The sequence below is a fragment of the Natator depressus genome, chromosome 27 (genome assembly GCF_965152275.1).
Source record: "Natator depressus isolate rNatDep1 chromosome 27, rNatDep2.hap1, whole genome shotgun sequence".
NCBI lineage: Eukaryota > Metazoa > Chordata > Testudines > Cheloniidae > Natator > Natator depressus.
Window position 1 is genome coordinate 11179607 of NC_134260.1, and position 14109 is coordinate 11193715.

Consider the following 14109-nt stretch of genomic DNA (forward strand, 5'->3'; position numbering starts at 1 on the left):
CCATGGTCACGCAGCAAGCCACTGACAGAGCTGGGAAAGGAATCCAGGTCTCCTGAGTCCCCATCTAATGCCCTATCCACTAGGCAATACTGCCATCCCCTGGTGTTCGGGCCAAACCCCTCCTTGGGTAATTCCATTCGCATCCACCCCTTCTGCAGTTTCACTTGGTTATGCTCCTCTTCATTTCCTGCTCTAAGCAGTTGCGTAACATTGCTGGAAGCAGTTACACAGCTTCCACGTTCTGCCCCAGAGGTGGCTGCTTTTCAGGCGTGGGGGATGTGATCCCTGTGTATACTGCACAAAGTGCTATGGGGATGAAAGACGCTAAAGTATTTCTGCTGGTCAATAGACTTCATAACGTCTAGCTCTTGGGAAAGCGCTTTGACATTGTCATAGTAACTCACTCCAGTCAATTATATATTTTTTCAAAGAGTGTCCCCTACTTCACCATTGCAAGCAGCATAATTTGCCCTGCCCCTGCATACCGTGAACTGGGTTTTCACGTCTCATCGCCCAACAGCAAAGATGAAACTAGCCTGACAGTTTTTCATTTATTAGCCGCTGAACACTGACAATGCGACAAAGTAACTGCCCCAGCAAGCTTACGCTCTGAGGGCCTGAGTCTGCAAATCTTTGCTTGCCCAGTCCTTACCTCTGAAAGCAGACAAGAGGAACAATTACTCAGGTGAGTAAAGGTTAGTAGGGTGTGTGTGTGTGTGTTTGTTCAGGTTAGGGTAGATATGAGTGTGTGTTCATGTTAATAAACTTTAGCAGCAAAATGCATTCATTTCCATTTTCGTTTGTGCTTAACTCTTAAGCAACCTGTCAAGTGGGCTCAATTATTACAGTGATTGTGCACTGCAGAGGTAGATAGATATTGAATACCGATGGTGATGACAGACAGATATTGGGTGATATTCCATAGATAGATCGATAGCCCTGATTCTAGGGAAGCAGAGTTTCACTAAAGCAGAATTAAAATGCACAAGCCAGGCTTGTAAATATGCCTTGGCATTTGGGACTTAACAAGAAAACCCAACCTTGCTCCTCTACCGCAAATAGGGCTATGGAAAAAAAACAAAAAACCAAGAGGCAGAATTTCAGGATTTGTTCACGCTCGCAGATTGCCGCAGAATACTTTGAAGTACAAATTGAGGCCTTCTATCAAGTCTGAAGTTAATTTCGATGCAAAATAAAAACTCAGCACGGCCTCTGTCTGTGCATGTTGGGAAGGGGGGCAGGTGTCACGGCATCTGAATTCAGCATCTGGAGTCAGCTGGGAACTGACGTCCTTGCAAGAATTAGCACAGGAGGGGAAAAGAGCGAGACACTTGGAAACCTGAGTCCAGCCCCAGAACGAGCATTAAGGGATAGCCCATTTGGAAGCTCTCGGACTGAAATATGAAACTTAACCTTACTTTTGTAAGTGGGTTAAAATCTTATAACGTTCCACTGAGAAGATTCCATGCTGTAGACTAGGCTGATGGGCTCAGTAGAAACGCACAGAGAGAGATATTAGAAGGCCAGTTTTGACAGGTGTCGGGCCTGAGTCACAGCGGGCTCTGACCCACCCCCTTGCAGGGTCCTGAGTGTTGCTAACTCGTGTGTGGATGGAAGTGGGGATTGGGCTCAAACCTGAGTCAGACCCCGAGCTTGTGTGTGCAGTGTAGACATACCCTAATAGAGATTGGCTAAAACCCTGAAACAGAAGGTTGACTGTCCCTCACAGAGCCCGTTTTACTATTAACTATAACAGCTCGGGCCATCCTTGTTATCCACAGGAACACACCACCAGGAGACACCCCCCTGGGTCGTGGAGTCCCCTACTAACACAGACAACTCCTAATACTCCCATTCATAAACTTATCAAGCTCCATTTGAAAACGAGTTAGGTCCTTTATTCCCACTACATCCAACCCCTCTTTTCATTTGGCTAAATTCTTGGGCCCAACAATAGCATGAGGCAGGAAGTTCTGCAATCAAATCACATGCTTTGTGGAAAAGTATTTCCTTTGATCAATTTTGAAGGTGCACCCTACCTCCTGGTTTCATTTCTCATCAGGCATTCTCTCCTCATTGGTGAAGCTTAATGCTAATGAGACTTAGAGCCAGATTCTTAAAGGTATTGGGTACCCAAGTCTCACTGAAATCAAAGGACCCTAAACTATCTTTAAGAATCTGGCCTCTTAGTGCTTTCTTTATTGAAATGGTTGAATTGAGGGGAGGCAGCAGACTGGCCAAAGAAGTTCCTTTCACATTACTATAATTGAAACATCATTCCACCATTTCCATTGACTGTCAATAAGAGTGGGGTCCCTAACTCCCTCAGGCGCCTTGAAAATCCCAGCTACAATCAAGATCTGCAAAGGCAACAATGCTTTTGAGGAAAAGATGCTCACGTGGTTCTGGATAACAAACAGATTGGCAATGGGGGCTTTCACCAGTCTCTTGCCAGCTCTAATCCAGTCCAGGTTGGGCAGTAACAAAAAAAACCCTCTTATTTACCCTACTGTCATCCACTTGGATTCCACGTCTGAAATCAATGGGAGTTCGGCGCTTCACATTCTAGGCCTTTGTCCTCAGGTTTCTGCCGCAAAGTTGGATCTGGCATATTATTTGTATTACAGGTACTGTCTAGCATCCCCAGTCATTGGCGTTGTAGGTATCCAAGCCTTACTGCTCACTTTGCATTACGCATGCACCCAGATCCTGCTCTTGCAAAGGGACACCCTTGGGGGAGATTACTCACGTGAATAAGGGGTTAGCCTGATCTGGCCCCGATATTCCACGCAAAGGAATTGTCTCACATTTCTACAACCAACCCCCAGAGAACCCCAACCCCGATAGCCCAGCAGGGAAAAGCAGGAACATCATCTCTGGTGTCGAAGGAGCTGTGCCAGTGTGACAGGGCAATCGCCCACCCGAGGAAGGAGCCAGGGTATCTTCCCTTGTAGTTTTACTCCCTCTGATTGTTCTAATACGCTGGCTTCTTGTATAAATCCACAAAGGGCTGGAGGTAAAATGTCCCCCTGTGGCCCGTCTTCCGGAATCAAAGAGATTTTATCTAGAATAATTACTTCGCTTTGTAAGTAACAGAGTGGGTAGCTACTCTGCAATAACTGTGCCGATCAATTTCCACATGCACGAGCCCTTAGAGCATTAATATCATGGACCCGTGTTAAAAAAACCCATCAGCTTGGGTGAAATCCTGGCTCCACTGAGGTCAATGGCAAAACACCCATAGACTTCTACGGAGTCAGGATTTCACCCCTTCTCTCTGTCGATGTAAGAACACAACCACTTATCTCCCTCTCAAACAGCAACTCTGGCTCCCCCAGCGATTGCAGAATCCAGTTCAAAACTGCCATCTTTGTTCTTAAATCCCTCCATGGACAATATTCTGACTCTCCTCCTTCTGCCTGCTTAGATCTGACCTCCCCTTCACCTCTTAGTTTCTCCACTGTTTGTGCAAGACCTCCTATCACAGTCTCCCCTACATCTCTCCGCCTCACCTGCTCTGCATGGATTTTCAAGCATCTCTCATGTTTGTGTTTCTTTCTCTCTCTCTCTCTCTCTCTCTCTCTCTCTCTCATATTTATGTTAACTTGGTAACTAAGTTACTTAAACAGACCTAGGTGCTGCACAACCTCCTAGGGGAGAGACACGCTCTATCTTGATGACATTATAATCTAAGGCGAGAGCGGGGGACAATAAGGAACTGCAGGACATCTGCAGAAAACCAAGGCCAGTAAATGTAGAGAAATCCCAATGACTTCAGTGGGCACGGGCCATAGCTAGGATGTTGGGAGACAAACCGGCTAAGAATCTCTTGGAAGGGCATCTTTACAGTGTCTGACCAAGGAGAAGATGAAGTGATAGTATTCTGTTTGCCGAAAGCCGGGAATGGGTGATTGGGGATGGATCACTTGACGATTCCCTGTTCTGTTCATTCCCGCTGAAGCACTGGGCATTGGCCACTGTCAGAAGACAGGGTACTGGGCTAGATGGACCTTTGATGTGACCCAGCGTGGCCATTCTTATGCACTGAGCAAGATGTAAGAGCTCTTAATGTGAATTACGAACAGAGGGGAAAATATGCCCTTGACAGAAAGAGGTAGGGGAAGCTGTGAGAGCTGCCTAGGTCCTCCATGGTCTATAAAGCCAGGGAGTAAATCAGTCAAAGGGGGGGTGGGGGGAATGGTCCATTTTGCACATGGGGAACTAAGGCCCAGAGAGAGGTTGAGTGACTTGACTAAAAGCACACAGGAAACCTGTGGCAGAGCCAGGAATTTAACCAAGATCTCCTGAGTCCGAAGCCAGTGGCTTAAGCTCAAGACCAAGCTTCCTAACTCAACTTAAGGTCCTTTTTGGAATGAAATCGAGCCCCGGGAAGTGGGTGAGTTTGGACCTACTGCAAGCCATGAGTTGGTGCAGGGTGTAGAATCATTTTTCAAGGCTATGAAATAGCATTTCAAAACAGAAGCAACCCGCCTTGCACAGGCCATGTCAGGCAGTTCCCATAACAGGGCGCGCTTATTCTCGCTACAGTGCTCACAACAGGGTGGTGGCAACGCTTATGGACAGAGTGCCAGGAATAAAAGATTTATCCCCAAGAGATTACAGTCTGGTAGTAGCTGTGGCACGTTTTCACCATGACCTGGGTCTTTCACAAGCCCAGAGGAAGAGTTTTAAGTTTAAACACAAAAAAACAAAACAGTATTTTTTGGAGGCTCCATAGACTACGTGAAAAAAACACCACATTTAGCCACTTCCTCTTGCTGGGCCTCCATTTCCTCTCCCACCCCTTTGCCTTGTCTATTTAGACTGTAGTTCTTCAGGGCAGGGACCGTTTCAGACTGTAGACGTACAGCACCAAGCACAATGGACCAACCACTGTAACACCACCACCTTTATTTAAATTGTGTGTTCATTTACCATTAACACAGCAGCGCTGGCCCGAAGTGGTTACGATTTTCCAGTGGCTCTGGGGAGAGCCATGAAAGCTCAGCAGCCCAAGCGTGACCGCTGCGCAGCTGGTGCTGGGGGAATCTACAGCCCTACCCGTCAGGCTTGGTCTATGGTAAGGAAATTTGCACGGCCCAAATGTAATGTAGGCAAGCTGCGTGGGTGCAAACTGGTTCCCTTGAGTAGGGCACCAGATTAAGCTGCAGCTGGTTGCAGGTGCCACTTTGCTTTGCTGCAGCGTGTCTGCATAGGATTTGCACAAGGGTAACTACACAATGCGCGGGTTTTCACTAATTTCCCAACGTAGGCTGGCCCAAAAGGCGGGCTTTTGTTTCAGTCGCAGCCCAGTAGTCTGAAGGCAAACGACAAACCAGCAGCTTGTCATCGGACACTGCTTAACGACCATGCACTTGAGAGGCTGAATCCTTACTTCTGATCTGAATTACTATAGTGCCTGGAGTTCCCAAGGAAGCTCAGGGTTGTGCTAGAATCTGTACAAACAAATAATCAGAAAGACAGTCCCAGCCACAAAGAATGTACAATCTAAGCAGACAAGCCCAAGGATGGGAGAGGAAACAGCAGCACTGAGAGGGTAAGTGACTTGCCCAAAATCACACAGCAGGTGAGGGGCAGGAATAGAATCTAGATCGCTTGGCTGCCAGCCTAGTGTCTTACCCACTAGACAATGCTGCTACCCAAGAAAGTCTTACATTCATTCCATCCTGCAAACTCTCAGGCTTCACAGGAGGTTCCAGACATACCAGGAATGCCATCTGAGCCCGAAGATCAATTTTTCTGCCATCTCTTTCATGAATTCCATTCAGCAAACAGGTCTGTTTTCTCCTTCGGTATTATTGAATATATTGCTTTAATAATAGCCAGCAGGAGCTGGGGAGCTGTGCAGCCCTTTCACATCAGTAGAACTACTCACCTAGGTTACTCACATGCCAGAAGGTTTGCAGAATTGGACTCTTCCGTTCCATCTTGCAAAAATAACCTAATTGTCCTTTTACCAGGGAAACTTAAAAAAAACAAAACCAACAAGAGCAAAACATGAAGGCATAATAAAATAGCATTAGTTTTCTTCACTCTCCCCCTATAGGCTTGGCTTTTAAATGTTGATATTCAAGAACCTCCTTCAAGCATTGCCTGGTACCACTGCTGCAGTAAGGATGTGTGGGAAGATTTTATGCCTGGGCTGGTAAATTCTGATGTCAATTTCACATAGCTGTTGTAGACCAGACTTGTGTTCTACCTCCTCTTTGTTAAGATCGCGATGCTTTAAAGAATCAACCTCATTTGCAGCCACATTTGTGTGCTGCGGCTAACGTCATTCATTTGAAATTAGAAACTAAAGGCTGGGGTTTTCAAAAGCATGACAGGGAATGTCAGGAGCCAAACTCCACTGAAATTCAAGGGGAGTCAAGCCCCTAAATCCAGATTCTCAGCTGGTGTAATTCAGCATAGCTCCAGCCTTGGAACACTACATAAGTTGCAGAAAACTGGATAGCTAACGTTATGCCAATATTTAAAAAGGGTAAATAGGATGATCCGGGTAATTATAAGCCTGTTGGTCTAACATCCGTCTCAAGCAAGACAATGGAGCAGGTAATAAAGGACTCAATTAATAAAAATTAAAGGATAGCAATATAATTAATATCAATCAACACGGGTTTATGGAAAATAGAAACTGTTGGTTTGTTCTTTAAAAGAGATCACAAGTTTGCTCGATAAAAGTAACCAGGCTGATATAATATACTTAGACTTCCGTAAGGCATTCAACTTGGTACTGAAAGGCATTTTGATTAGAAAAACTAGAATGATATAAAATTAACCCGGCACATATTTAATTGATTAAAAACTGACTAACTGATAGGTCTCCAAACGTAATTGTAAATGGGGAGTTATCACTGAGCAAGCGTGTCCCACAGGGATCTGTTCTTGGCCCTACACTATTTAACATTTTGATCGATGACCTAGAAGAAAACATGAAATCATCACTGATAGAGTTTGCAGATGACAAAAATTGGGGGAAATGGTCAATAATGAAGAGGACAGGTCGCTAATACAGAGTGATCTGGATCGCTTGGTAAACTGGGTAACAAGCAAACAATAAGTGTTTTAATACGGGTAAATGTAAATGTATATATCTGGGAACAAAGAATGGAGGCTGTACTTACAGGATGAAGATTTGGGGGCAGATAATCAGCTGAACGTGAGCTCCCAGTGCGACGTTGTGGCCAAAAGGGGTAATGAGATCCTTGGATGCATAAATAGGGGACTCTCGAGTCCATTAGAGAGGTTATTTCACTTCTGCATTTAGCATTGGTGCAACTGCTGCTGGAATACTGTGTCCAGTTCTGGTGTCTACATTTCAAGAAGGATGTGGATAAATTGGGAGAGGATTCAGAGAAGAGCCAGAAAACTTACCTTATAGTGATAAGCTCAATCTATGTAGTTTAAAAGAGAAGATTAAGGGGGTGACTTGACAACAGTCTATAAGAACCCACATAGGGAACAAATATTTACTAACAGACTCTGCTGTCTAGCAGAGAAAGGTCTAATACAATCCAATGGCTGGAAGTTGAAGCTAGATAAATTCCGATTGGAAAGAAGACATACATTTGTAACAGTGAAAATAATTAACCACTGGAACAATTTACCAAGGGCCACAGTGCATTCTCCATCACCAGCAATTTTTAAATCAAGATTAGACGTTTTTATAAAGGATCTGTTCTGGGAATTATTTTGCGGGAAGTTCTCTGGCCTGTGTTATACAAGGGCTGAGACTAGATGATCACAATGGTTCCTTTTGGCCTGGGGATCTAGGAATTAACTTCAGCAAGGTACATCTGCTGAGGACCCGACCCTATTTTTCTTTTTCACTCCCACATTCAGGAGGAAACTAATGGCGCAAGTACAAGTAATTGGTTCTTAAAGTGCAATCAAATCCCATGCTCAGCTACGTTATTTATAACCCCTCTTAAGTACGGACAATTTTTATTTGATGCTCAAAGAGGATTCACCCTTGTTCCATTCAGCAGCCAGTTTATAGGCACTGCAGGTTCTGCGACATTACCACGACGTTCACAGTTTTGGTCTCGACAAAGTCACCAACACCAAAAGATGCTCTGGATTTTGGGAGCTACTTTGGGCCGGCAAGCTTGGTGTGACTCTCTTAAATAAGTTTTGTGGCATCAGGATGTCACCAGAAGCAACGTAAAGTATCTGTGGCTTTAACAACTGTAGCTGCAGGATGGCATTAGTGTAACTGGTTAGGGGGAAAATCAAATGATTTAATGAGGTTGTGGCATAATACAGGCCTCTTTTTCAGAGCCCACCTTTGGAATCTAGAGACCTCTTTTCTGGTATTTTCAACCCCTTATTTGGGTAAGTGGACCACTGTCTGTGAGCTAGCAATATCAATGGAGATGAGCTTAAATCTCACTTGCCTTTGCAAGAAGCCACAGGGAATTCTGTGGGATTGCTCTCCAGGGTAGGAGGACATGGGCCGGTATGGATATGCAAATCAGTGGGCAAATATTCCTAGCTCTACGCATGGGTAGAATCTGCCTATCAGGTTCATAAGCCTAGATAGTGAAAAACATCTGAAGTTTACACGGGCCTATCTCGTGCCTTGTTTTACGCTGGCACGTTGTTACAGAACCAACCCCCCCCTTCCTTCCCCACCCGACTACAAGAGAACACCAGGCTGTTAGGTGTTGAAACAAGAGGTCCTGACCAGATAGTAATTTAAGGCTCCAGGAACCTTTGGAAAGAGAAATGTGTTAACACTAGGGGCCTGGTTGAACTCCAGTGAGGGAAACTCCATTCCATCTCACTGGTTTGCCCCTGCATTTCAATAGGGTACAGTAGCGGGCAGGGATGGGGACCCTAGCCTCTGGTTTGCCAGAAGTTGGGAAAGGGTGACAGAGAATCACTTGATTACCTGTTTTGTTCATTTCCTCTGAAGCACCTGGCATTGGCCACTGTCGCAAGACAGGATACTGGACTAGACGGACCATTGGTCTGACCCCGTGTAGCCGTTCTTATGTAGTGGTGTTCATTTCACATCAGGCACAAGGAGGTTGCGAAGCTTAGTGAATGGACAGTGCTTTCAGATCACGGGGTGGCAGGTGCTGCCGACGGTCTTCAGCCCTCACTCTTGTACAGCACCGCAATGCCCCTCTGCTGTTTTACATTCAGATGCAGTGTTCTCAGTAAGGCAGTCAGAACTCAGCAGTTAGATGAAGGAAGCAGGAAGGGTCCTAAGCGGAGGCTACTGTAAACACCATCATAGACGAGGCTGTGTCCTAACGGGGCAGCGTGCAGTTGGAGAGGTGATTTTAATGCCATTGAACCCATCAGCTACACAGGGCCCTGAGGCTGAAGGCGGCCATTTGGCACACAATTTTAACCTGCTGAACTGCAGGATGGCTCTTGAGAAGTAACACTGGCAGAACAGAGCCTGGGGGCTGAACCCACAGTATTCCTGCTGTTGCTACCTCTGTCAGGAGCTGAAGATGCAGCAAGTACAAGGGGTAGGGAGAGTGTCGTGGCAACGGGGAACCGGCTGCACCGTGATCCAGGGAGAATGAGACATACGCCGTGAATCACCTCCCTGGAGGCCTTACCTAATCAGCACAAATGCGCCTTTCAGAATGGTACTCATCCTGGTTCAGATTCGTGCTAGCTTAACATCAGCAGCACCGGTGGTAAAAGCTGGCTCTAGCAACCTCACTTGTATGAGCAGGAAGGTACTATAATTTCTCTGATCAGCTAGGTGAGACTTCACAATACAGATTGTAGGAACTGCATGGACTCTATGTACCATCTTCCTCCTCCCCCACCCCGACAAAGCCTACCATCTCTCCTGAGGTGGGGGGGGGAAGGGAGGTAGGATATAGGTGAGCACATTAGGAAGTCCCTAACTAGGCTTGGCTAAGACACCGTTCAAGTTTCTCCGTATTGACACCTTCCCTCCCATTCACATATCACCCAACAGCCCAGCTGCAAATGCCTCCATGGAAAAGACGGATTTTCACTTCTTTTAATGCTGCAGAGCAGCTGGAAACAGGGAGCTATTCCACACATCGTAAGGCCACAATCTTGGGAAGCACTGGTTCAAGAGATGAGACATAAAACTAAAGCCCTGCCCACGCAGTGGATGCCTGGGGACTTCACCTAAGAGGGTAATCAGAGGGTAATGGCAAGACCCTGTTGACTAATTGCATTCTACCTCCCTGCACTGCCGCCTTTGCTGAAGCTAGACACCAATACTTGCCTAAGATGTCATAGGCTTGCCATGCTGTCAGAAACGGCCACATCCCAAAGGGGGAAATGAGGTTCTCAGGGACTGCCAAAGCCACCTCGTTCATCCCGCTATCTAAACACAAGATCATATGTATGTGCAGAGACTAGTTTTGTCAAAGTGAGCCGTGGGTGTTACACTCATAAGCCCAGGTTCTAATTGGCAGTAAGTGGGATCCCAGCAAGCTCAGTCCTCCTTTACAAACAGGTTGATAAGCCTCTCACCGGTGCTTTGTAGTTCTACCCCCACTGCTCAAGTTATGCATTATTAGGCCCGGGGGGAGGGGCAGGGGGGAGGAAGGAGGCAAATAACTAACCATCACTTACGAGGCTACACAGCAAATGCACATACAGAACGGAGGCAGCGCTGGAGATCAAAGAACCAAAACAGACAGCCAACCCTGATCGAAGAGGCCAGACTTCTTCCATGAAGAGTTTTGTACAGTGCTGCTATTCCTGCTCAGTGATGATGCATGTCAGAATAGCACATATGGGCGGATGAGACAGTCACCTCCAGCTCCCCCAAACAGGAAACTAGACGAGAGAGTGTCATTCATGCAATCAGAGAGTACACCCACACAGTCTCACTGAGCAAAGTAGAGGAGGAGGGTTTCTGGCAAGAGATGCGGTAGCTATATAAAATGAAGCAGCAAAAATAATGAAAACCAAAATAAAGCAGCTTTTATTTAGAAGGTAAATAAAATCAGTGGTACCAATTTGTTAGTAAGAGGGACCCTTTCCGATCAGTCATCGTCAACAGGTCACAACTGCCAATTCATTAGGTGACACAGTAACAGTATGTAAGTGTCAATACAGATTAAAGATATATAAAAAAACGTACTCTCAGAAGCCAAATAAGCACCAACCTCATTAGGTCTGGCTGACAATTTGACAGAATTGAGACAATTAAAGTTGCTTGGTTCTGAACTGGACCGCATTAGGACTAGGACTGCATTAAGTGGGCACTTTGAAAGATTACATTAACTTTTCCCCCTCCATTCAACGGCAAGGGCAGTGCCATTAGCTGCCTTTGGCAAGACATTTGACCAGGAAAAGAAAAGCGTAAGAAACATACAGAAATGCTACAGCACAATATGAACTGAACTGCTACTTGAGACCAAAAGCTTCTTAAGCCACTTCCAGCACAGCAATATTTCCGGCCCTCTGTATCCCTTCCCCAGTCACACATTAACCTTTACCTCATGTGGCAGGGCAAAGCTGGCGGTGCAAAGCCCAGGCTGTGAGCTACCAAAATGCTTTGCTGAAACAAGCACATTTTGATCCGGGTGCTGAAATTGCACATTTAAAAATCAAGGATTTAACCCATTAATTAAGTCTGCCAGGCAGTGAAACTGGCTTTTAAGATTTTTTTTTTTTTTTTTTTTAAATATTTGTCCCTCTCTCCAAACCACAGTGGTTACAGGATTAAAGGATAACAGTTGCAGGCCTAGCACCAACACTGGAGGTGACAGACAGTTTTTCCTCACTACCACACTGTGGGATGGTGTTGCTTGTGTGAAAGTTGTTAAGGATTAGCTTGAACAGTTTCAAGAACTGCTTTCCCTGGAACAAAAACATGACAGACACAAGATTTGTTTCTACTACTGTCTCAGCGTACTTTATTCTCCTGCTGTCTACAGCTGAACAGCCACACAGGACAGAAACAGGTAGCACTGAGGAATGACCAGATTTCTCCCCTCCACGTCCCCCCTCCCCAACTTCAGGAATGGCTTTTTTAGGAAACCCCAACCCACGTCAAGAAACAAAACGAAAAGAAAAGGCATTAATAGAAATGTGACCCAGGTCTCTCCCTAACCAATGTTTAGGAGGTGGTCAACTCTCCCAATTCACAAACAGAGCTGTCCTCTCCTCTAAACACCTGGGATTTTTTTTTTTTTTTTTTTTTTTTGTACACTGGTTCAAAGGTCGGCACTTTGACTGCATTCTGAACCCGGCACTGAAAGGCACATATCCGATACCCTGTACAAGAGCTATTGTGGATGCTGCAGTGCAGATGGGCAACAGAAGTGGATACCATCATCATGGATTCCAGGATCAGTTGCGGAAAGAAGGAAGGGGATAAAACAGATTTGTACCTGCTTCTTGCAAAATACTAGATGAAGGTTTTCCCTTCTCCCTCCCACAGGCAAACAGCTTTAAAAATGCCCAAGTTAAGCTGCAAATTCAGAAATGCTGGTAATATCAATAACTGCATAATAAAGATGAAATTAAAAATTGTTTCAAACCCTACACCTTCTCGATTTTTCATGTCTTATTGCTGATAAAATCCAGAATAATTGAGGGACTATGCCTCAAAGAACAAAAAAATTGATTTAAAAAGAGACAAGAGATTTTGATCCTTCACATCCTTCATGTTAGAGAATAAAACAAAGCTGTATGCTTAAGGGAGTGGCAAACAGCCAGTCTGTCCCAAGGTTGCCCATCAGACTTTTAGTACACTGTTAAAAACAAGCTAATGGGTTCCCCTTTTAATTGGAAAGACCAAGAATACAAAAAAGAAAGTACTGGGGAATGTTTGACACCATTTTATTAATCTTCAACTGCAGTGGAAAAATAGAACCTTTTACAAGTGCCGTCTTGTGTAAGCTCAAGCCAGTATATATATATTTATATAAATTTCTCTTTTTTTCCTTTTTTGTTTTGAAGTGCAGCAAAAGACCCATACCACATTAAATTCGATCAAATAAAAGAGCACAAAAGGCCAAGCAGTTTCCAAATGGCATTTTATCAGATTTTGTTTGAACATTGAATTTATCCTCATTTTGCAATCCAAAATATTACCTGAAGTTTACTTTATTGTTTTTAAACTCTTTGGCACAATTTAGTGGGTGTTCGGGCTGCTACAGTACAAGTCAGGAGAGATCTTTCCCTTTGCGTTCTCATTGCCAATTCGGAGCACTTACATTTATGGGTTTTTTTGTTTTGTTTAAGTCTGAAATCTTGTTTGACAGTTTCTATTCCCTCTAACGCAAGAGTTTTTTCCCCCCTCCCCCATTTCTACATTCACAGTTGAACAATATTAAGGAAGGAAAGGCGCTTTGATGAAACAAGATCATGACAAGCGTCACTCAGAACGGGAGCTCTGAACATTCGTCAGTGTTTCCCTAAAATAAAAAGCCCTAAAGAGCGACTTTCCTTTTTTTCCTCTTTTCTTTTTACACCTCTTATGCTGCATCAGTAGACTGAACTTCGGTTAGTTTATGAAATGCAACTGCTAACCCTTTTTTGGGAAAAGATAAACTGCAATGACTTGAAGTTGAGAATGTGGATACCGCCTCATTCACACACACTCACTCTTAGACTGAAAATCCTTCACCCCTCCTTTTATCCCATGCACTGACAGCATTGTGTGGCAAAGGTTACAGAAGGCGGGCCAGAGACCCAGACTCCATCTCTCTTCAGCAGCAAAAGCCAGACCTCAAACAAAGAGCACCACAGTTGAACCTAGTTTCCTCTCTCCCAAACTAGTCATTCCGCTTCGCACTGGCCAAAAGACAGAAAAGCTAGTTCTAGTCTCTGTCGGAAGAAGAGACTGCTTATTTTTGATAGAAACCAGTCATTCCCTCTTCCCGAAGACGGCCGATGTCAGGTTTTCTACGCAAGTCAGTGCTCAGCTCACTAACAGCGCTGCTGCTGCTGTTGCTGTGGCGGGATTTTCAATGTGGTGTGTTTCAAGCCTCACTCACTCATCCTCTCATTCCCAAACATTCAGCATCCGTGCACACTCCTCACTTCCGGGTTTTTTCAAAAGATTGGAGATTTCCAGTGGGGGTCTCGGGTGTCATCCCAATGGTAACAGATCTGCAATCAGAG

The 14109-nt window shown here is 45.0% G+C and overlaps 1 protein-coding gene across 1 annotated transcript in view; it reads right to left on the reverse strand.

Annotated features, from left to right (window-relative positions):
• Positions 1–12153: 12153 nt before the first annotated feature.
• KPNB1 (karyopherin subunit beta 1) overlaps positions 12154–14109 on the reverse strand; it is a 33627-nt gene continuing 31671 nt past the window's right edge. The window contains exon 22 of the mRNA XM_074940988.1: positions 12154–14097. Within this exon, the coding sequence (XP_074797089.1) occupies position 14097 (1 nt within the window). The 3' untranslated portion in view covers positions 12154–14096. The remainder of the gene's footprint in view (positions 14098–14109) is intronic.